The sequence below is a fragment of the Monodelphis domestica genome, chromosome 8 (assembly GCF_027887165.1).
Source record: "Monodelphis domestica isolate mMonDom1 chromosome 8, mMonDom1.pri, whole genome shotgun sequence".
Taxonomy (NCBI): Eukaryota; Metazoa; Chordata; class Mammalia; order Didelphimorphia; family Didelphidae; genus Monodelphis; species Monodelphis domestica.
The window spans coordinates 10,173,467-10,197,148 of NC_077234.1; the positions used below are offsets into that span (position 1 = coordinate 10,173,467).

A 23,682-nucleotide genomic window follows, 5' to 3' on the forward strand; every position below is an offset into this window, starting at 1 on the left:
TTTGGGCACTTCTGGAAGCCTCTGGGCACCTTTGGGTGCTTCTGGGAGCCTCCAGGATGGATGAAAGCCTTTGGGCACCTCCGAGTGCCTCTGGGCACCTCTGGGAGTCTCCAGGCACCTTTGGGTGCCTCCAGGATGGATAAAAGCCTCTGTGTATCTCTGGGAAAGATGAAAGCCTCTGGGCGCCTACATGAGCCTCTGGGATGGACGAAACCCTCTTCCCTGGCTGGTTCTCAGGCGCTGTGAGTGGGGCGAGAAGGGAGGGAGAGAGCTCGGAGCTTCTCTTCTCCCCAGCACAGGCGCTCCCAGAGCGCTCGGCTCGCTGGCTCCTTGGGCAGGGAGTCTTCCGGGCAGATCCCGCTCGCTCGGGGGCCACTTTCCCAAGGCCCGCCACCTCCAAGGGCCACACGTCAAGGTGCCCCTTCCCAGGCGGTCCATCTGCTCCCGAAACACCTCGAGGATCTTGATTTCTGGTGTGCGGCGTCTCCCGTGGGGCACCCAAGGCCAGGCTAGAGGGGGGGAGGGAGCCGGTCTGGGTGAGCTTGGGGCAGAGGGATCCAGTGGGCCCCGCCAGCCCCCAGCCATGGAGGCCAGATCCAGGGATGGGGCAGCGGATGCTCCCAGGAGCACCATAGGAGGAAGAAGAAGGCAGAGGAGGGCCGGCCATGCTCCTTCTGAGGTGCCGGGGCGCTTCCCCCCTTGGGGAGGGCAGGGAGAGCCTGCTGGAGGCCACGGCCAGCAAAGGGCTGGGGGGGGGGGGCTGGGGGGGGGGCCTGAGGAGGCGGGAGGCCATTCCTGCCCTGATGGAGCTCTCCTCCCTGGCTGCAGTGTGTGGGAAACCCAAGTTCTCCAGGCAGCTGCTGACCAGGATTTCCAACGGGCGCCCGGCCAAGAGGGGGATCTCCCCGTGGATCGCCATGCTGTCCGCAAGGGGGCAGCCTTTCTGTGGGGGTGCCCTTCTAGGTAAGGAGTGGGGGAGGGGCTGCTTCCCCAGGCTCCTCAACAGTGTAAGCAGTGGGAGAAGAAAGTCCCTGACCCAGCTGAACCCCAAAATTGTCCGCCTCTCCACGAGCCTCCCCCGGGCCTGAAGGGACTCCCATCTTCTTCCAATTCAACTCAGTTCGGCCCTCCAGGGAGGACACTGTAGGTCAATTCATAAGGAAATAAATACCAGGCAATTAAAGGAAGGGAAGAATGCCAATGAGCAGGCAAGTCCTGGAAGGCTTCCTGTAGGAGGTAGCTCCCAAGCTCAGACTTCAAGGAAGCCAAAAATGTCCAGACCTCTGTTTCTTCATCCACAAACTTGGGGGTGACCAGAAATCAGCAGATCAGAGTAGATGCGCTCCCAGACCCCTTCCAGCCTTTAATCTAAGTTACGGTGAGTCAGTAGCCTTCGGCCTCTCTTCCCAGAGGCAGAGGTGGTACAGTGGATAGGGTACTGGGCCTGGGATCTGGAAGACCTGGGTTCAAATTCCACCCCAGACCCTTACTAGTGATGTAGCCTTGAGCAAGTCACCACCTCTGTTGGCCTCAGTTTCCTCATCTGTAAGGCGGGGATCATCGGAGGGTAGCTTTGGAGGGTAGCTCTGAGACTCGAATGAGAGAGCTGATCCCTTCCCAGAGCTGAGGGATTATGGGTGCTCCTGGGTTCCCCCACATACACACACCCTGAGGACCAGAGATGGACGGCCCGCTCCCTTCGGCACCCGTTGGCTCTGACGAGGGGCCCTGCAGAGGGAAGTGGGCACCCTCCTGCCAGCACTCTCCTGCGCTGTCTCGGTGCCCAGTGTGTCTGGGCTCGGACGGGGCCGGTTCTGACGTGGCGCTGGGCCCACCAGGCTCTTGAACCGGACTGTCCACGGAGTCTCCGGGAAGCGGGGCCCGAAGGTCATGCCGTGCTTCTCCAGCATCCGGCTCGGGCTGGGGGTCAAACCAACATGGCGGCCGTCGGGACCCCGGGACCCTCCGAGGCTCCCTCAACCTGCGGGCCTGGCAGGGTCCCGGCCTCCCCCCACCCCGGCCCTCCTACACAAGGAGCCCTGGGCCTCCGCCACCTCCGCCGCCTGGAGAGAGAGAGAGTCGGGCCGGACCCCCTCGAGGCCCCTCGCAGCTCTGGGGCCGTGAATCGGGGACTGCAGAGGCAGGGGTGAGGCGGAGGACACTCTGGGCCTTGGGCCGGCCAGAGGAGCGCCCAGGGGTCCGTGCACTGGACAGCTGGCTGGCCGGGGCCTGCCTCAGCAGTCAGGGGAGCCGGGCTCCAGGGAGAGACCCAGGAGAAAAGGGGGTACAAAGCCCGGGGTGGGGAGCCGCTGTATGGAAGAGGAGGCGATCCTGCTCCTCCAGGACACCCAGCACACCCAGCTCCCTCTGCCCGCCTTGGGCCCCCCTTCCTATGAGGTCCCCAAGGCTCCCCCGGAGACCGAGGCCGAGCTTGGAGGGCCCTCCAGTGTCCCCGGGGCTTCTCCAGAGTGCCCTGAGCCCCAGGGACGCCCGGCACTCTTCCCCGCACTCTTCCCTGCACTCTTTCCTGGCCCGGGGCTGTGCAGAGCCGGCCTGGGGTCAAAGCCAGTCCGGCCACGCTGGCCATGTGGCCTCTGTTTGCTGGGCTGTAAAATGGGACAACGCTAGCACGGACTGCTGGGGCTGGCGAGCCGTCAGGGAGGCGCCTGTGCAGGGCTTGGCGGGGGCTCCCTAAGCACCCCTCTCCGTCCTTCTGGAGAGGAACAGGGAAGAAGCTTGGCTCTCCCTCTCCGCCGGGCTCCTTGGGACCCCTGGGGGCTGCGGCAGCACCTTCTCCAGCCAGCCAAGCCGGGCGCCCATCACCGTCCCCTGAAGCCCGAGCGGAGCCCCCAGGGAGAAGCGACTCCCAAGCTGGGCCCGCGCTGGAGGGGGCTGCCGGCTCGCTCTCCGCACACCCCCAGTACCAGGCAAGAGCTCACGGCACAGCCCTCGACCCGGCAGACCAGCCAGGACGGGAGCTGCCGGGGGACCTACGCCGGCTCCTTGGAGGAGGGGGTGCCCCGGGCATTGGGCACTGCTGTGGCAAAGACCCAGCTGCTGCAGCCACCTCCACCGGGGCAGAATTTGGCCAGCATGAGGTGAGCGTCAGAGCCAGGAGTAGCCTACGGGGTTCAGAAACGATAACAAGAGCCAGCACACCAGCAGAACATCCCGTTGGGCACTCCAGGCATTTTCACCCCCATTTTACAGGAGAGAAAACTGAGGCTTCCTGAAGGTGTGGCTTGCCCACGCCCCCCCCCCCCATTGTCCCGGGTGGGAGCACCCTGTCTCCTGGAGGCTGAGCCCAGTGCTCCACCCAGAAGGCAGAGGAGCTCCCCGTCCTGGCTCCATGTTTCTTTTTTTTTTTAACATTATTTTATTTGGTCATTTCCAAACATTATTCATTGGAAACAAAGATCATTTTCTTTTCCTCTCCCCCCTCCCACCACCTCTCCCACAGCCGACGCACGATTCCACTGGTTATCACATGTGTCCTTGATTCGAACCCATTTCCATGTTGTTGATATTTGCATTAGAGTGTTCATTCAGAGTCTCTCCTCAGTCATGTCCCCTCAACCTCTGTAGTCAATCAGTTGCTTTTTCTCAGTGTTTTTACTCCTACAGTTTATCCTCTGCTTGTGGATAGTATTTTTTAGATCCCTGCAGATTGTTCAGGGACATTGCATTGACACTAATGGAGAAGTCCATCACCTTCGATTGTACCACAGTGTATCAGTCTCTGTGTACAATGTTCTCCTGGTTCTGCTCCTCTCGCTCTGCATCACTTCCTGGAGGTCCTTCCAGTTCACATGGAATTCCTCCACTTCCTTTGAGCACAATAGTATTCCATCACCAACATATACCACAATTTGCTCAGCCATTCCGCAATTGATGGGCATGCCCCCGTTTTCCAATTTTTGGCTACCAAAAAGAGCACAGCTACGAATATTTTTGTACAAGTCTTTTTGTCCATTATCTCTTTGGGGTACAAACCCAGCAGTGCTATGGCTGGATCAAAGGGTAGACAGTCTTTTATCGCCCTTTGTGCATAGTTCCAAATTGCCCTCCAGAATGGTTGGATCAATTCACAACTCCACCAGCAGTGGATTAGTGTCCCTACTTTGCCACATCCCCTCCAGCATTCATTACTTTCCTTTGCTGTAATGTTAGCCAATCTGCTAGGTGTGAGGTGATACCTCAGAGTTGTTTTGATTTGCATCTCTCTGATTATAAGAGATTTAGAACACTTTTTCATGTGCTTTTTAATAGTTTTGATTTCTTTGGCTGAAAACTGCTTGTTCATGTCCCTTGCCCATTTATCAATTGGAGAATGGCTTGGTTTTTTGTACAATTAATTTAGCTCTTTGTAAATTTGAGTAATTAAACCTTTGTCGGAGGTTTTTATGAAGATTGCTTCCCAATTTGTTGCTTTCCTTCTGATTTTAGTTACATTGGTTTTGTTTGTACAAAACCTTTTTAATTTGATGTATTCCAAATTATTTATTTTGTATTTTGTGACTCTTTCTAAGTCTTGCTTGGTTTTAAAGTCTTTCCCCTCCCAAAGGGGAACATGTATACTATTCTGTGTTCGCCTAATTTTCTTATAGTTTCCTTCTTTATGTTCAAGTCATTCACCCATTTTGAATTAATCTTGGTGTAGGGTGTGAGGTGTTGATCTAAACCTAATCTTTCCCACACTGTCCTCCAATTTTCCCAGCAGTTTTTATGAAATAGTGTGTTTTTATCCCAAAAGCTGGGTTCTCTGGGTTTGTCGTATACTGTCCTGCTGAGGTCACTCACCCCCAGTCTATTCCACTGATCCTCCTTTCTGTCTCTTAGCCAGTACCAAATTGTTTTGATGACTGCTGCTTTATAATATAGTCTGAGATCTGGGACTGCAAGGCCCCCTTCCTTTGTATTTTTTTTTCATTGTTTCCCTGGATATCCTTGATCCTTTGTTCTTCCAAATGAACTTTGTTATGGTTTTTTTCTAAATCAGTAAAAAAAATTTTGGAAGTTCAATGGGTATGGCACTAAATAGATAAATAAGTTTGGGTAGGATGGTCATTTTTATTATATTGGCTCATCCTACCCTTGAGCAGTTAATGTTTTTCCAATTGCTCAAGTCTAATTTTAGTTGTGTGGAGAGTGTTTTGTAGTTGTGTTCACATAGTTCCTGTGTTTGTCTCGGGAGATTCCTAAGTATTTTATTTTGTCTAAGGTGATTTTGAATGGGATTTCTCTTTCTAGTTCTTGCTGCTGAGCTGTGTTGGAATTATATAGAAATGGTGATGACTTATGTGGGTTTATTTTGTATCCTGAAACTTTGCTAAAGTTGTTGATTATTTCGATTAGCTTTTTGGTTGAATCTCTAGGATTCTTTAAGTAGACCATCATGTCATCTGCAAAGAGCGATAACTTGGTCTCCTCCTTGCCTATTTTGATGCCTTCAATTTCTTTATCTTCTCTAATTGCTACTGCTAGTGTTTCTAGTACAATGTCAAATAGTAGAGGTGATAATGGGCATCCTTGTTTTACTCCTGATCTTATTGGAAAGGCTTCTAGTTTATCCCCATTGCAGATGATGTTGGCTGATGGTTTTAGATATATACTGTTTATTATTTTTAGGAACGACCCTTCTATTCCTATGCTTTCTAATGTTTTTAATAGGAATGGGTGTTGTATTTTATCAGAGGCTTTTTCTGCGTCTATTGATGGCGCCATGTTTCTATGGCTCAGGCAGGAGGAAGGCCACTGGATCCAGCCAGGGGTGTCAGGGGTGCTTTCCCAGGACATCCTGTCCAGGGGCCGCCTGGGTGTCTCCTCTGGAGCCGGGGAAGGACATTCAGAGAGATCTGGGGTTGCTTGGGAGCCCCAGACTGGGGCGAGGCAGAGCCTTTCCTGGCCCAGGCAGATAAGCCTCCCTGGGCTGCCCTCCATCACCAGGCTCCAGCCTTGGCCCCGGCTGCCATCCCCCAGCATCTCAGGACTCTTCCAGAGCTCCACTCCAGCATCCTTTCCTGCCTGAAACCTTCCCTTGCCAGCCGCAGAGGCGTCTCCCTCCTGCCCCGTTACCGTCCCTTCCTCCTTGCTATTCCCTCCCCCAGGTGCGGCCCCTCCTGGCTGGTCTCCTTTTCAAGCGGAGACCGCCCAAGCTGACCCGCAAAGGCTGGGCAGAGCCAGGAAGTAGGCGCCACCTTTCATGACTTGATTTTCCCCAACCTGGCGTGTAGGGCTGGCTGGGCGAGGAGGCTCCCGGGCCTGGCCACACGCCGGGCCTTGAGTGGAACCAGACCCGTGGGGTAAGCCAGAGGCTCTAGTGGCTGGGAGAGGCTGGAGAAGGGCAGCCCCGGCGATGGCCCGTCCTCCCCCCCACTCAGCTCGCCGGGTGCCCACGCTGGGGGTTTCTGTTCTCCAGGAAACAAGTGGATCGTGACGGCTGCCCACTGCCTCCACCAGTCCCTGGAGGAGCACGAGGACCCCGCTCTGAAGAGCCTGGATATCCTCCCCGCCTCCCAATTCAAAGTCATCCTGGGTGAGTGATCGAGACACGCGGCGAGCGCCCATGACACGGAGCCTTGGCCAGTCCAGCGAGGACAGTCCATTCAGTGTTCCTCGTGGAGTTAGGAGACATGTCCATCCGTGTCCAGCTCTGAACTGTGTCTCTAAGATAGCCTGCAGGCTGCCAGAGCATGCCATGTGCGCCAGGGATGCCATTCAGAGATCGCCCAGAGGATCCGTGTTGGGTAGAGAGCAGCAGCCTCTCATACGCCTCTAGAGCTGGCCTCTAGAGCATCCTATCGATAGAGAGCATACAGGAGCTGCCTAATATCTGCTGGTGTCGATGTGCGTGCCTCGCGCTCACTCTCTAGATAGATAAACAAACAGACAGACAGAGAGATAGACAGACAGACAGGCAGAGAGATAGACAGACAGGCAGATAGATAGACAGACAGATATACAGACAGACAGATAGACAGACAGACAGACCGACAGAAAGATAGATAGATAGATAGATAGATAGATAGATAGATAGATAGATAGATAGATAGATAGATGGATGGATGGATGGATGGATAGATAGATGATAGATAGATAGATAGATAGATAGATAGATAGATAGATAGATAGATGATAGATAGATAGATAGATAGATGGATGGATGGATAGATAGATAGATAGATAGATAGATAGATAGATAGATAGATATACAGGCAGACAGATAGAGAGATAGACAGACAGACAGATAGACAGACAGACAGATAGAGAGATAGACAGACAGACAGACACAGATAAACAGATAGATAGATAGTAGATAGATGGAAGGATAGATAGACGGATAGATAAATAGATGGATAGATAGGTAGTAGATGGATAGACAGATAGATAAATAGATAGATAGACAGACAGGCGGATAGATAGACATGAATATGGATATGGATATAGATATGGATATAGATATAGATATATATTGTATTAGAATCGATAATCTGTGTGACACTATTTCTTGTTGCGATGACTGATGTACTCTGACTTGAGATTAGAGGGCTGCTACTAGTAGGGGACACACCTGAGGGCTGCCTAGTTAAAATGGGAAGAGGTGTACTTTGAGTGACACTGAGAGATACTGCTACAGGGGAATGCTCTGGGCTCTGCCTACTGATCACTATTGATGACTAGTAGATCGATCTATTTCCTAACCTCCTCCTCCCTTCACTCCCAGATCCCACACACTCCCTCACCCCCCTCCCTTCTTCCAGCCTCTCCCTCCTAGTTTCTTCTTGAAGCTTGTGGCTTCGCCCCTCCCCCCTGAGTGGACTATAAAATACTCTTGTTTTCTTTCTCAGGTAAGTGGTTTATTGGGAAACGACAGGGTAGAGAACTGAGGAAAGAGGGATGAGGGTTTCCCTAAACTGTTAGGAGAATTTGAGGGTTTGGGAAATCAGTCCAGCCACAACTATGACAGGGGAGCATCTCTCTGACTAGAGATGGAGGACAACTGTTCTTCTTTTCTTCTTCACAAAGCCACCAAGGTCTCTCAGCCTAATTTCAGAAGCCCCCCTCAAGGGTCCTTCAGTCTGGGACAGAAACTAATAATATTAGTTCTCAGCTTCTTCCCCCTTCAGCCGGGCTTGCCTCCTTTCTTGGTCATTCACCCCCAGAGAGAGAGACAGAATCAAAGTCCCCTCCAGCTTCAACTGCCTCCTCCTCCTTGGAACATTCCATTTGGAACCTTCTCCTTGATTGACAGGTCCCCAGCCTTGTTTCTTGCATGGCCTGGCTTGCAAGTCCTCTCTCTCCATGCCTTTTCCACGATATAGATGTAGATATAGATATGGGTATGGATAGAGATAGAGAGAGACAGGGATAGCGATAGGGATAGCGATAGAGATAGAGTTAGAGATAGAGATAGATAGAGATAGATACTAGTAAGCTATGTTGACGGCATTGGATGCTTGTTGGATTGACCACATCATCCATTGAGGGAAGAGCAGATTGAGATCCTTTGAATCACTCTCAGAGCTGGGTCTTGAAGACTTGGGTTAGATCCTGCCTCTGCCCATAGAAGCATGCCCCGATGCCCTTTGGCAAGGGGCATCTCTGTGTCTCGCTGTGCCTCCATGCCCTCATCTGTAAAACGTAGACAAAGTAGTTTCTCTATGGGCTTTATAAGGAGAATATGGGGACCCAATAGGACCATGTGCATTTGTTGGCCCATCTTTTCAGTCCTGGCTAACTTTTCATGACCCTGTTTGTGGTTTTCTTCATCAAGATACTGGCATGATTGGCCATTTCCTTCTCATTTTGCAGATGAGGAAACTGAAGCAAATAGGGTTAAATGACATGTCCAGGGTCACACTCATGTTTTGGAAGCTAGATTTGAACTCAGGAATGACTCCAGGCCAGGTCTACTATACCACCTGGCTGCACTATGGTATATATAAAAAGGTATAAATGTAAGGTACAACTTAAGAAGTGTTTGTTGAGTGACTGCTGTATATCCAACCTTCTCTAGAATGTGGTCCCTGCACCCATAAGCTTATGGTCTAAGTGGGGAGAGAGTATTGATGATCTGAGAGAGAGTGGGAAAAGCACTACATTAAAATCAGAGAATCTGGCTTTGGATCGAACCTTTGCCACTTAATTAATGCCGGTGTGGCATTGGACAAGCCCCAGAAGCTCCAGCCTTCATTTCCCCATCTAGAGCATGAGTGAGGAAGACTAGCTGAGCTCTCAGTCTCTCCCAGCCCTCAGAGGAGCTGGTGAAATTTTCTGAGGGAAGAAAAGGGGGTCCCAAGAAAGTGCCGTGAAGGCACCCCCCCATTGGATACAAAGTCCTAGCAAAGGAGACTGATAATATTTCAAGCATTCCCCCTTCCATGGGAATTTACAAGTAACAGAGGATGGTGGAAAGAGTTCCAGGCTTGTAGTCCAAGAATTGGGGTTCTTAGCTCTGCTCTGCTATTTACTTCTGCTGGCAAGTGACTTCTAGGTTGTCCTCAGTTTCCTCATCTGTAAAGTGGAGAACTGGGCTAAATCAATCAACAATCATTTTAGGGGCCTATGCTGGGTGCTAGGGAGACAAAGACTACTCTAAACAGTTCTTGCCCTCAAGGAGCTTACATTCTATTGGGTGAAACTACACATAGATGAGATCTTTTCAGCCTTAAATGGTAGGATAAGGTCTCTTCCTGCCATAAATACAATGAACCGATGATTTTTACTTTAACAGAGAATAAAGACTTTGTGACAAAACAATGGTAGAATTTCAGACATCAGAAAGACAGTGGGAGAACTCCATTGTGGAGTGGACCAGACCTTAGTACCACCCAAGTGAAGACAACCACGTGCTCTGCCTATGCTCAAGGCCAGTGCCACCTTTTTTTTGTCTTGGGTGGATGCTTATTCCTTCTGGCTCTGAGACTTCTTTAAAAGAGAAACTGTAAATCTGTCCTTCTCACCAACTGATTAAGTCAGCCATCTTCCATCTCCTGCCTCTGTCCTCCATGTTCCTCAGCCATGACAGTCCTCTGGTGAATGTGGAGATGCCAACATCCCACAGGAGTTACACCAGCCCTCCTCCAAATGAATCCTTTGCCTCCCCCTCTTTCCTTCTTCCCTTCTAGGCAAGCACAGGACCCTGAGGAGGGATGACACTGAGCAGCAGCTCCAGCCAAAGAAACTTATCTTGCATCCATCCTACAATGCCAAAACAATCAAGAATGACCTCGCTCTAATTGAGCTGCTGAATGAGCCAGTGATGAATGACTATGTGATGCCCATCTGCCTCCCAGAGGGGCCCCTGCAGGAAGGTACCCACCCTAGGCAGATCCTCCAAGCCCCCCTTTGTCACCTGATGTTCCCCATCTTTGAAAAAGACTTCTGCTCTGCTGTGCCTAGAATGATTGGGTTGTGGGGCCTCCATCCTGCCATGGGTATCAGCAGTGATCTCTGGCAGACTCCTTCCACTGACAGGCCACAGGGAGGGCCTTGCCCTGGCCCCCTCTCCAGGTCCTCACCTCCTTCAGGGATGCTGAAATGAAAGCCCAAGATCTATTAAAGCCTTTGGTCATGCTGAGGCCAAGGGGACAGAGATTCTAGGAACTCGATAGACCAGGGCTTTGCTGCAGACCAAGGGTATCCAGATGGTAACAAATGCCCTCTTGCTTTTCCTTTCTGACAAGATGGCAGGGAGGGGTTAGTCACACTGTGTGACTCTGAGTAAGTCACTTAACCCCCATTGCCTCACCCCCACCTTTCTTCTGCCTTCAAACCAATACACACTATTGATTCTAAGAGAGAAGGTGAGGGTTTAAAAAAACATGATTATCCATTTTTTAAGTTAACTAAACGCAGGTTAAAAACTCTTTCTTGAGCACATCTGCCTTTGGTAGAGTGCGGTTCATTTTTCTATTCATGGCTTGAATGAAAATGTGGAAGGCATTCTTGTCAAATTTCCAGATGGTTCGAAGATGAGAGAAACAGCTAGCAAGTGGGCTGAGGTGCCAGGATCCAGAAAGATCTTGACAGGCTGACAATGGCTTGAATTGAATGAGACAAAATTCAAAATGGAAAAATTGGAAAGTTCTGTTTTTATGTTAAAATTTAGCTTCATAAACAAGGCAGAGAGGATGGATAACTAGTTGGGGCAGGGATAGATGTGATGGCCTCTTACTAGGAGGTCCAGTGAACAGAAGAGACAACCTAGAGAAGGAAGCCCAAGGAGAGAACTGACCTTAAAGAATTGTGCTGTGGCATTGGGGTACGTATTCTACTCCATTCTGGAGAACAGAACTGGTGGTAAAGAGTGGGATGGAGTAAAAAAAAGATGCATTTGGGCTGCATGACACAAAACTCTTCCTAACAATGAGTCATCCCAAAAAGGCACAGGTGTTGGCTTCCCCCTCCTTGGAGGACCTCAGAAAGGAACTAATCCATGTCAATTGTATCTCTAATGTTTAGCACAGAGACTGGCACATAGTAGGTGCTTACTAAATGTTCATTGGTTGAATTAATAGATCTCTTGGAATTGAGAGGCAAGTTCCTCCCCATCAAGGATGTCAAGTTTCTTTTTTGTAATTTTATTTAGAATATTTTTCCATGGTTACATGATTCATGACCCCCCTCCTCCTGCTTTCTCCTCTCCCCTCCCAAAGCCAACAAGCAATTCCACTAGGTTATACATGTATCATTGTTCAAAATCTATTTCCATATTATTCATATTTGCAGTAGAGCGATTCTTTATAGAATGTCAAGTTTCAAAGAGACTTGGAATCCTAGAATCTGAATGGTCTTTCAAAATCTCATGGAAATAGATGTGCAATGAGATCTTGTTGCCAGTAATAGTTTTGCTTTAGAACTTTGTTGGCGAACCTATGGCATATGTGTCAGAGCATACTGGAGGGGGCTGTTCCCCTCCTTCTCTCCACCAATCTTTCTCTCATCACTTACCCCTCTGCCCAACAGCCTATTGGGGGTGTTTTCTCTCTCTCTAACTGAGGTAAAGTGGGGGGCTCACATGTGGTGTGAGGGTTGTAGTTTGGGCACCCAGTCTTTAAAAGATTTACCATCACTGCTCTAGAATATAAAAGAAATGCTTCATGTATCAAAATTCTTACCAGGTGGAGCAGTTTTGTTTTATTTTATGGGACAGAAATTTCCTCCATTTCCTCTGGAGTTTCATTGTTTGTTTCTCCAGAGCATCCTCCAAACCCTTTGAGCCACCATTTAATGGTGCATGGTCAGAGATTGTTGTAAGGATCCAATGAGATAAGATCTATAAATGCTTTGTAAACTTTAATGCAATACAAATGCAATTATTATTCATCATACAATTTCTTCCCATATGGCATGTCCTCAAGACCCACCACCATCCTCATCACCATCTCTACAAACTCCACAGCTTGTCTATGTCCCTTCCTAAAATATGGCTCCCAGGACCATCACCACACTCAAGAGAGCTCCAGTTAGGGCAAGACTCCTCTGACTTCCTCCTTCCTAGAGATTCTCTCTCTCTCTCTCTCTCTCTCTCTCTCTCTCTCTCTCTCTCTCTCTCTCTCTCTCTTTCTCATCTCTCTGTCTGTCTGTCTCTCCAGACTCAGATCACCCCAGTTTGGGGGCTGCCTGTTGACACATATGGAGCTCTAGGTCTCTAAAATGCCCCAACCTTTTTTGAATAAAATGCTCTCTAGACAGGACTCCCTCGTGTTGGACCCATGAAGGTGGTTCTTCAAAGCCAAGAGAGCATCTAGGGGGCCACAGGGGGCAATGAACTGTGTATGAACTCAGTGTTCATGAGTAGATCAACCTCTCTGAGTCAAATAAGTCTGTTAAGCCTACAGATCTGACTTTATATTGATCCCAATGGGGTTTTATGCTATTCCATTCCTTCCAGTGTTCTAGGCTGTCATGATCTTTGTGTGAATCCTGACCATGTCCCTCAGGGTAGACTCCCCCTCCTAGATCTGTGTCACCTGCAGACTTGATAAACAGTGACTTCATCCAGGTCATTAATTTAAAATTTTTTAAAGATCAATAGCATGAGGCCAATCACTGATCCCTGGGGAACACTACTATAAATCTCCTTTCAGCCATCCCACAGTGCCTTTTCTCTTTCAGGAAGGGAATTTGTCCATCCTTCACAAAGCAGTGAAATGAGGGTCAAGAACTTCTGTGCTCACGCCATCCTTTCTCCCATTTCCAGGTTTCATGGTTCTTGTGAGTGGCTGGGGAAAGCAGTTCTTAAAAAGACTCCCTGAGGTCCTGATGGAGGTGATGTTCAGCTTCTCCAGGCTCAGCAGGACACTTGTGTGAAAGCAAATATTCCTGCACTGGAGCTCTTCCAAGGATAGCAGGGAGAGGGAGGGAGAAAGCAATATAAAAACAAATCTCAGAGGAAAAGGAACCATGATAAATCCCACTTTGCTTCCCATTGGATCCATCTCACAAAGCCCATTGGAGTATTGAACCAAAATCAACAAGAGCCTTTCCTTACTCAAGGGAAGCCCTTGTCCATGGTACCTTGGGAAAGTCTTCCTAGAAACAGGGAGTGGAGATTTCTAGTGGTCATCCTGTCCCATCAGCAAATGAATGCAGGTCCCCTAGGGATAGAAAGTCATATAGAAGGTCAGCAGGTTCTTTGGAGAACCCTCAGAACTGTATTTGTTCTAGCCATGGCTTGGCTCGTTGGCCTTTGAGAGGCCATGAAATAAGTGAAATGATCCAGGGAAGGAAGCATGGGGAGTGTAGCCCAGAGAAAGGAAGGGGTGATAGTGATCTACAAGCACTGAAATATCAGCAGTATGGAAGAGAAATGAAATTTGTCCTACTTGGATCCAGCAAGTAGAACTAGAAACAATGGGTGTGCATTCCAGAGAACCAAATTTAGCCTTGATGTCATTAATTAGAGCTATCTCAAAGTGGAGAGAGGCCGTGTGTTGTGGCCGTGGACTCAGAAGACCTGGGCTCAGTCTCACTTCTAACCCATCGTGGCCAAATGGCCTTTGAACTCCCAGGCCTAGGAGCACCTCTCTGAGACCAGAAGTCCTACAGGAAATGCTCCCTGGCATCCGAGAGAAAGCCCTCAGCCTGAGAGTTCCCTTTGCCAAAGTAGAAGAGATCTCATTCTTATCTTTAAGTGGAATGGGAGATGATGAACTCACTGTCATTGACAGTTTTTATGCGAAAGTCAAATGACCACTGGGATGGGGATGATGTAAAGGAAAGTCTTGTCCAGTTGCATATTGGACCAGATGCTGCTGCCAAGGTCCCTTTGCACTCTGAAAGTCTGTGACCCTGTGACAGGTACACACACACACACACACACACACACACACACACGCCTGCACACTCACATGAGACCCTTTGCCAATAATTCCGCCTTTCTGAAATGTTGCACTATTGCAATAGGCTTTACCATCAATGTTTTTCTCTTCATCTCTCAAAGCCCCTCCCCAAGGACTCTTCCCACTTCACCTGTTGGATGCCAGGACTCATCTGGTTCCATGAATCAGTCGCTGAACTTTCTGTCATGGCAGGCAGTCCCATCATTCAAACTTGGGGACCTAGCAGGCACCTCACAGTCTTCTTCCCAGCCATTGGCTCTCCACACAAAGGGAGCAACTAGGAAGCCAATTGGTGAAGCCCAGGCCTAGGGTTAGTCTTCCTCCCACAGGCCTGGCCCAGAAAGGATGCTGGAAGGACCATCCCCGGGCTCTTAGGTCACTGTAGCTGTCCGAGCCAGCCGACACCCGCACAAATACCATTTCTGACCAGGGAGCACACAGCCGTGGACTGTCCAGAAAAGGGAAAGGCCCTTCCCCTAATTTAATCACTAATGCCTCTGTTCCAGATTGAAGTGCCCATAGTGAACCAGGAAACTTGCAGGGCAGCATACGCCGAACTGAAGATGAACATCACCAGTGACATGATCTGTGCTGGCGAAAGGGAAGGTAGGTCCATCTTTAGCCTACTCTGGGCAGGAGACCAGAGGCTTCAGGGTGAGGACGAGAGAGAATTGTGGAGTCATTGAGAGGACTCATGGGTGCCCTGGGTGCTAGGCACAAGGGAGCAGATCTGATGTGGAAAGAGGGTAGGGGGACATCTGGCTTTAATGGAGAGTATTATGCTTGAAGTCAGGGAGACGGTGTTTAAATCCTACCTCTTTGCTGACAAGGTAGTTTGCAAGCACTTTTTGCAGCTAGAAGGCACCATGAATAAAGGGTTGGGTCTGGAGTCAGGAAGATCTGAATTCAAATCCAGAAAGACTCTTAACAGCTGTGCAGGAAACCTCTTAGTTTCTTCATCTATAAAATGGCGATAATACTAGTAGCATCTGCTTCCTCAGGTTGGTGTTAGGATAAAATGAAATCATATTTTAAATCTTAAAGTACTATTTAATGTGAGTGTTGACAATGATGACACTGGAAATAGTTCAACTAAAAGGTGTCAGTGTTTGGGAGATGATAGGAAAGAAAAGCAATGAAGATCTTTGTGGGTAGAGAAAGTGGGACTAGCTAGAGGGCTATGTGAAACAGTGGAAGGGCTGTGGAGTCTAAAGACCTGAATTCAAAACCTGACTTTGAGGTTTCCTGCCTGCATGACCTTGGACAACTGACTTGATTCCTTGGATCTCAGTTTCTTCATCTGCACATTTGCTAGAAGGGTTTTGTTTCCACCCGCCTTCATTTTTCTCTCTGTCTCTGTCTTTGTCTCTGTCTCTGTGTGTGTCTATCTCTTTCTCTCTCTCTCTCTCCCTCTTCCCCCCTCTCTCTGTCTCTGCCTCTCTCTATCTCTATCTCACTGTCACTGCATCTGACTCTGTCTCTCTCTCTGCCTTGCTTTCTCTTTCTGTCTCTGTCTGTCTGTCTGTTTGTCTTACCCAATTCTGCCAAGCTGATGTTTCCCCTCTCTGAGGCTCAGCATCCTCTTCACTAAGATGGGAAGACGAGACTAGAAGGTTTTGAAGGTCCTTTCCGGGGCTATGTTTTACAGGAGGGTGGTGTTCCCTTAGCAGGGAACACCTGTGTGACTCAGAGACTCGGACATGAAAGGTTGGGATTGGGGGTTGAGGAAAGCCTGGGAGATCCACTATGGACAGATCCACTCTGACCTCCACGGTTCCTATTCCTTCCCTCAGGAGGGAAAGATTCTTGTACTGGTGATTCTGGAGGCCCCATGGTGACCTACAATGAGGAGACATCCACTTGGCACTTGGCAGGCATCGTGTCCTGGGGGGACGGCTGTGGGAAGAGAGAGAGATACGGCGTGTACTCCCACATCCACAGGAACCAAGCTTGGATTCAGAGGGTCACTGGAGTCCAGAACTAGGCTCCTGGCTATAGCCAACTCCTCTGTTGGGGGACCCTGGAGGCTGCTTGTCTGACCTCAGAGTGCCCCATCTCTCCCCCCGGTCCCATCACCCTGTCCATTCCCCCATAATAGACCGGGCAATGGTGGCTCCTCTGCCTCAGCTGCTGACCATGGCCAGTGGTGAAGCATGACAGTCTTCTCTGGTGTAGACTTGCCAGGCTGGGTGATGGCTTTGTCCATGGGTCCATCTTTGTCCCTTCTCACCCACCCACCCCCAGTCCCACCTATGTGCACTGTTGTCTGGCAGCCACCAATATCACAGCTTTAAAAAAAAGAAAATAATAATCAGCTGGATTTGATGTCCCTGCATCAAGGATACCCTCTTCATCAAGAGGGAAGCCAATATTTCAGGAAGCTTTCTTCAAAGTCCCATCTATGCCACATAGCCCACAACAAACCAATTAAATATCATTCAAGAAAAAAGGGACCGCATCGGGTGCCAGAGACACCAAGACAAAGCCTTTGCCCTCAGGAGGCTTGCCTTCTGGCAGTGCCAGGTGATCTCAGAGGAGGCTACTGAGAATTAGCATAGCAACTCAGGGACTGTGGACTTTAGTCACTAAAACCTCTTCAGGCCTCAGTTTCTTCATCTGTAAAATGAATGTTGGGCCCAAATTGCTACAGATTCTCTTCCAGTTCTTTCCAGTTTCAAGAGTTTTTTTCTCTTCTCCAACCAGGGATTTCAGTTCTCAATTTCCCATCATTATGGACTCAGCCCCCAGGATCTCCAGTGGGAGTTCTGCTTTATTTTGTCCTGAGTGATCCTAAAAGTTCCATTTGGGGAACATTGCCTTGTCCTCCTTTCTTTCCCTTAAAGTTCCCACTGTTCTCCAGAATGGATTTGGAAGGGTTCTCGGATTTCAGAACAACTGAGATGTAGAGACCAAGAAGCCACAAAGAGAGTCCCCAGTCTAGGACCATGTAAGGGCAGGACAGTACTTAGCTGAGGACAGTTTCTTCAGTGGGAATCCCCCACCAGTGGAGCATCAAATCCCACAGACAAGAAAACACCACTCTGACAGGGTCTTCATTACTCATTCTCTCTGGTCGGGATATCTGAAGACATGGCCAGTTCTGAAGCAGGTGGACGCCCTTGGAAACCAGCTCTAAGAGAATCTCAGAAGTCCGCTCCTCCACTCTACCTCGCTACTGACTCTCTCCTGGAGGTGCTGCCTCTCCTCCTGGGTCTCCTGGGGCCCCAGAGTCATCTTCCCTTCTGCAATTCATTTAGGCACAGTCTTCCAAAGCAGAAATGGACCTTTGTGAACCCTGCCCAGAGGTTGTGGCATGGGATCATATCCCTACCTCTCCTCTGAGGTGTGGTTGGACGAGCCCAGGGGAAAACACTTACTCTTGGAGCACATGCCTTTGGTCGGGACCAATGATACACTGCGGTGAAGGCCCTATAGAAATGCAAGCCATCCAGTTGTTGGCACAGCTCTTGGCCCACAGTTGGTGGATGAACAACAAATGTTAGAAATAAAAAGAGTCAGGGGATGAGTTCAACAGGAACAGAGACTGTGCAGATCCTGGCTGCTCTAAATAAAATCTTGATTGAATCAAAGCTCCCCGCTTGTGTTGGTTTTTACTTTTAAGATATCCTGATTCACTCATTTCTAGCTAATCGAGGATTTATTGTATTGATGAAAATTTAGATGTATAGGAGAAAGAGTAAAACCAGAGGACCTGAGTTCAAATCCCACCTTGGATTCTTTTAAAACATCCTTACGAACAACAACATACATATGTTCATATAGCCATGTCTAAACCCGAAGTTGGCCAATCCACGGGTGAAAGCTCTGGACCCTGGACCCCCGCAAGAGGAATCTGTATTCCCTAACCCAGGGGTCCCCAAACTTTTTACACAGGGGGCCAGCTCACTGGCCTCACTCAGACTGTTGGAGGCTCGGACTATAAAAACCTAACCCTGACCCTGCCCTGACCGGGCAGCAGTCTACCCAGGAATCCCCTCCCCCAGATCGCCGCTCAGCAGGCTGACGTCTTCCATGGTGCAGCCACACAATCCTTTGCATGGCGCCCGTTCTGAGGCTCCACACACAGGATGAGGTCCCCGGAAGCAGTACTGTACGTGAGCTCCTCTCACTCACCACCAATGAAAGAGGCGCCCCTTCCGGAAGTGGGGAGGGGCCGCGTGTGGCCCACCTGACCAGTAACCTTCTTCCTGCCTTGACCCCATCCCCCGGCCCCGCCCAACACACACAGGGGACAGAGAAGGTCCAGAGAGGGAGGGTTTCCGGGGAAAGTCCCCCCCCTGCTGAAAGGCTAAAGTTCAGGGCAGATGCCAGGCGAATGGGCAAGGGACGGCCCGAAGCAGAGGGAGGAGGGGAATGAAGGCCAGACACGAAGAAGCTCCCCATTCCCAAGGCCTGCCTTGACCCTCCAGGCCCGGGACTCTGCTTCCATGAGGAAAACTTCTGAGTGCTCTTAAATTGTTAAAAAAATGGAAAAAAACAAATTCTTGGCAGGGATGTCCTGGGTCTGGTTTGGGGTGTGTGTGTGTGTGTGTGTGTGTGTGTGTGTGTGCGTGCACGCGTGTGTGTGTGTGTGTGTGTGTGTGTGTGTGTGTGTGTAAGATACAGTGTCGCTGGGAACCAAAAAACATTCTGCATTCCCAGCAATGGGTTTCTGATCACAGGAGAGGAATGGGGAGATCAGGGCAGGGCCTCAAGCCCAGAACAGCAGGGAAACACGGCGACGTGGCCGGATGCTGGAGCTGGAGCCGAGCGGCTGCGGAGGCCTCTGGGCCCGCTGGGGTCCGCTTGGGAAAGGCCATCGCCGCGCCCCCTGCTGCCCTCTGCTGATGCCCCCCAGCCGCCTCCTGCCCCCTTTCCTTCTCTTTTCCTGTCTCCCTCCCTCCCTTCCCTCCCCCTTCCGCCAGCCTGGCCACCTGGAACGGGGCTTGGCCCCGCTGCTGGGCTCCGGAGGTCGGGGCCGCTCAAGTGGGGTCACGGCGACTCCCCGATGCGAGGCTCCACATTGGGAAAGGGAGAGGCGGGAGACGCCGAGGCCCAAAGGCCTCTCCGAAGGGTCGCCGGCAGACCGGAAACAGGCGCCCTTGTGGCTCAGACATCATCCATCTTCATGGCCTGCAGCAGACGGGTTCAGAGGCTGTTGGGCAGCTCGTGTTGGGCTCCCTCTTTCCCCTCTGGGGGAAGCCCGGACCTGCCATGCCCAGCCCCACTCTCCAGAGGGACAAGCAGGGCAGAGACGTCTCCATCGAGACCCCGAGGCAGAGGCCAACAGGCTTGGCCCCCACTGGATGCAGAAGCCTCGGGTCTGGTTTGGACCCTCCGAGCCTGTTTCCTCATCTGCAGCCAGTCAAGACCCCCCTCTCTGCCCAAAGAGAAAACGAGATCACGAATTGGAGAGAACCCGTGCCAATGGTAAGGATTCTCCCTAATCGGGAGCTCTGATGGCACCCAAGGTTTATTTTGGTGGGGAGGTCTGGCCCCACCGTGCGGTGACCGCACAGAATCTTTACCCTTCTGAGTGTGTCCGGCTCTTGGTGACCCCTTTCAGGATTTCTTGGCAAAGGCACGGGAGTGGTTGTCATTTCCCTCTCCATCCGCTTTGCAGAGGAGGAAACTGAGGCAGAGTTAAGTGACTTGTCCGGGGTCACATGGCTAGTAAGGATCTGAGGCTGGAGTTGAACGTTGGTCTAATTCTAGACCTGCTGGGCCGCCTAGCTGCCTATGTGCCAGGGAGAGCACCAAGCTCATTTTCAGAGACACGTGAGAGTTGAATACCATCAAGGGTCTTGAACAACACAAAGTCCAGGCTCTCTTTTGTGCCCTCTCCTCTCTTCACTTGGGTTTCCTGGGTTTCTTCAGCAATCAGACACATGTGATTCATACTAAAGTATGAAGGACTGATAGGTTTAAGCTATTCCTCCTAGATCACAGGCAGATGCTGAGATGTCAAAAGGTTCAGGTGGCCTTTGTGGGAGTTGGTATCACAGAGATCTTTTCACCCCCAGCCACCCAGATCCCAACAGATTCCTGAGGGACTCAAGTTCTCCCCCAACTGCATTAGCCCTCACTGCCAGTTTCTATTAGGTGGCCCAATCCTCTTTTGGCTTTCTGTTGACCCCAATCCCCCCCTCCACACCCTACTCCCTGCCTGAAGTAACCCAGAGCCCTGGCTCCAACCTTAGAACCACTTGGATGAGTAGGGAGTGGCCAACTTCCTGACTCCAGGTCTAGCAGAGCCCCCTAGCTGCCATGCAAAATTTTAATCAGCCCCTTTCAGTAAAGCTCCCCCACCCTTTTCCCAGCCTCAGTTTCCCCATATCCCAACCCTGATCTACACATGAAAGGTGGATCTGGATAGGGGCTGGAGCTGGCTTGCCAAAGAATATGGAGCCTCTGAAGCCAAATTCCCTGCTGCTTGCCCTTCATGGAGGATACGTGGCTCTGGCCAGGGTCCTGGGAGTCAACATTCAGTCCCAGGGACCACCTTTCTTATTCAGGACCCAAACACATAGCTCTCCACAGTTAGAGAGGGATGGGAGCAAGAGCAACCACAGTGGGGCTTCCTTTGACTGCCCAGAGTACAATCAACCAGCTCAGCATAAGCCAATGTCACTGCTCAGAATAAGAAAAGGTCCAGAGGCTGATTGGCCACCAGCCACAAGAGGAGATCCAGGATCTCCCCATCTTCAGTGGCTACAAGACAACATGTGTTCATATTCACACAGCCAATGATGATGCAGGCAGGATGCCCAGGGAGACAGGGATGGGCCCTCACCTCACCTCACCTCCAGGTTCCAAGCAGGGATGCTCCATCTCGGCCACCACCAAGTGCCTGTTGCCAATCCCCCCAGTTCCCATCAGGGTCCTGCTCTGAAAGCTTCCTTCAAATTAGCAGAACTGGCCTAGGCTTGGACACGTGGTGGACTGACCTGAGCACTGAGGTCGAGATCTCAGGAAACCCCAGTTCTGGTCCCTCTTTACTCTTCCCTGCTGTCTGGCCTTGGATAAGTCAGTGTTAGTTGCCTTCTCTGGGTCTCAGTTTCCCTATATGTCCAATAAAAGTACATGGACTAAAAGAAGTCTAAGGTCCCCTGCAGCTTGTGGGCATCAATGACTGGGGCAGTTTCACCTGAAAACTAAGTCTTGTCTTCTTCCCAATTTGGGAAAGTGTGACAGGTATGGACAGAGGTGCTGACTCCCGTCTATAGAATCCCACAGCATTCTGTGACCTCAGAGAAGCATTGGTTCTGAGAAGGAGCTGGGGACTTCGGTGGACTGCAAGCTCTATAAGAGACAACCCAGTGATACAAAAGCAAATCAAGAGGGGCATGTGGTTCAAAATGGGACCCTGGAACACCTCGGGTAGTTCTAGGCAACACATTTTAGCAATGACAGTGAGAAACGAGGACCCAGAGGAGGGTGACTAAGATGGTGAAGGGTCTTGAGGCGAAGCCAAATGAGAATGGGTTGAAGAAACTGGGAATGTCTAGACCGGAGAAAAGCAGGCATGGGGTGGATATGGAAGCTCTCTTCAAGTACTGAAGGAAATTCAGTGGAAGAGACTTAATTTGGCCTTAGAGGGTAGAACCAGGAGCAAAGGCAAAGAGGAATTGAGGCAAGGAATGACTTACAAACAACTGTGAGCTCCCTTCACTGGAGAGCTTGGTACAGGTTCGTTTCCTAAAAGGGATGCTCGTTCAAATAGTCTAGAATAGATGCTTACTGGATGGGGTGGGGGGCAGGCTAGGGACACTTTGGGGGGGACTTCCCAGACTTCTTCAGAGGTTCAAATGTCTATGGAGAGACAATAGCTGCATGTGGAGAGTATTGGCACATGGCAGCCAAGCACCTTTGTGTTCCAGAAGAAATGATGCAATTGAGCTCTTCAGTGGAAGGAAGAAAGGAAGGAAGGAAGGAAGGAAGGAAGGAAGGAAGGAAGGAAGGAAGGAAGGAAGGAAGGAAGGAAGGAAGGAAGGAAGGAAGGAAGGAAGGAAGGAAGGAAGGAAGGAAGGAAGGAAGGAAGAGGGTGGGAGGGAGGGAAGGAAGGAGGTAGGGAGGAAAAAAGGGAGGGAGGAAGAAAGGAAAGAAGGAAGGGAAGGAGGGAGGGGGGAAGGAAGAAAGGGAGGAAGGAAGGGAGAAAGGAAAGAAGGGAGGGAAGGAGGGAGAAAGGAAAGAAGGGAGGGAAGGAGGGAGGGAGAAAGGAAAGAAGGGAGGGAAGGAGGGAGGGAGAGAGGGAGGGAGGGAGGAAATAAGCATTTATTAACCATTAATATATGCTAGGCACTGTGCTAAGCATAATCATCTCACTGGATCTTCCCAACAACCCTGGAAGGCAGGTGCTATTATTAGCCTTGTTTTATTTTACAGTGGAGGAAATGAGGCAAACAGGCATTAAGTGACTTGCTCAAGATCCCACAGCTTCAGTACTGAGTCAAGTTTCCTGGTTTCTAAACATCAGTGCCCTCTACATGTCCAAATAAGTGTCCCTTAATCAGCTGATCCCCAATCAGGTCCTTACACACTGTCTCCACTGGGGTGTGGCATGTGCATGCCTGTTGATTAAAGCCACCCACCACTTGCTTGGTGAGTATTCCCTCTCACTGCTCATAGGTCTACACCTCAGGGCATTCTGTGGAATGGGGCCATAGAAGTCTTCCTAAATTTCAAGTAACCAGAGAGAAATAACTCAGCCCCAAAGCCCGTGTCTAGTTCTCACATGTACTCTGGAAGACGGCTCCAGTGTCATTAACTGGAAAAGGCAGAAAATGAGAAGATGGAGAGAGGTGGCCTCGAGGCTAGGACCCTTAGGTGGATACAATTTGTTGAATGATCAAACATGAGGAATAATGATTGGCTCCCTGAAAACATGGCAGGCACTGCCAAGTAGTCTCCACCATGCCACCATGCCACTGCGCTCTCTCATAGGTCCTGTTTTGTTCTAGATTTCTATGAGTGACTTGAATGAAGATCTAGATTTTGTTCTTCAGGATTATGGCGAACACAAAGCTGGAAGGATGCACTAGATAATGATAATAAATATATTACTTTGAAGTTTGTAAAGGGCTTTACAGACAATATCTCATTTGAGCCTCCAAATGACCCTCTGAGGTGGGCATTGCAGGGATTATTGTCTACATTTTCCAGAGGAGGAAACTGAGGCTCAAAGCAGCATCTTGATTGCTATACACCTAGGTGGTATGAAAAGCAAAGTTTGAACTCAGATCTACCTGGCTCCAACCACCATCCCAAGCTGTCTCTAACAAAATGGCAATTCAGATCTCTATTGGACAATGGGTCAAACTAGCAAGTGGAAGCCCAA

At 50.1% G+C, this 23,682-nt stretch overlaps 1 protein-coding gene across 2 annotated transcripts in view; it reads left to right on the forward strand.

The window, feature by feature from the left end:
- Window positions 1-17,935, forward strand: part of MASP1 (MBL associated serine protease 1) — an 89,579-nt gene extending 71,644 nt beyond the window's left edge. The window contains exons 11-16 of one of the 2 annotated variants that reach the window (XM_056807691.1): window positions 829-963; window positions 6,419-6,535; window positions 10,128-10,313; window positions 13,205-13,272; window positions 14,852-14,951; window positions 16,139-17,935. In XM_056807691.1, coding sequence (XP_056663669.1) covers window positions 829-963; window positions 6,419-6,535; window positions 10,128-10,313; window positions 13,205-13,272; window positions 14,852-14,951; window positions 16,139-16,329 — 797 coding nt within the window. In that variant the 3' untranslated portion in view covers window positions 16,330-17,935. Of the gene's footprint in view, window positions 1-828; window positions 964-6,418; window positions 6,536-10,127; window positions 10,314-13,204; window positions 13,273-14,851; window positions 14,952-16,138 lie in introns of those variants that run through there. The other variant, XM_056807692.1, reaches the window with a different exon arrangement.
- The last annotated feature ends 5,747 nt before the right edge of the window (window positions 17,936-23,682 follow it).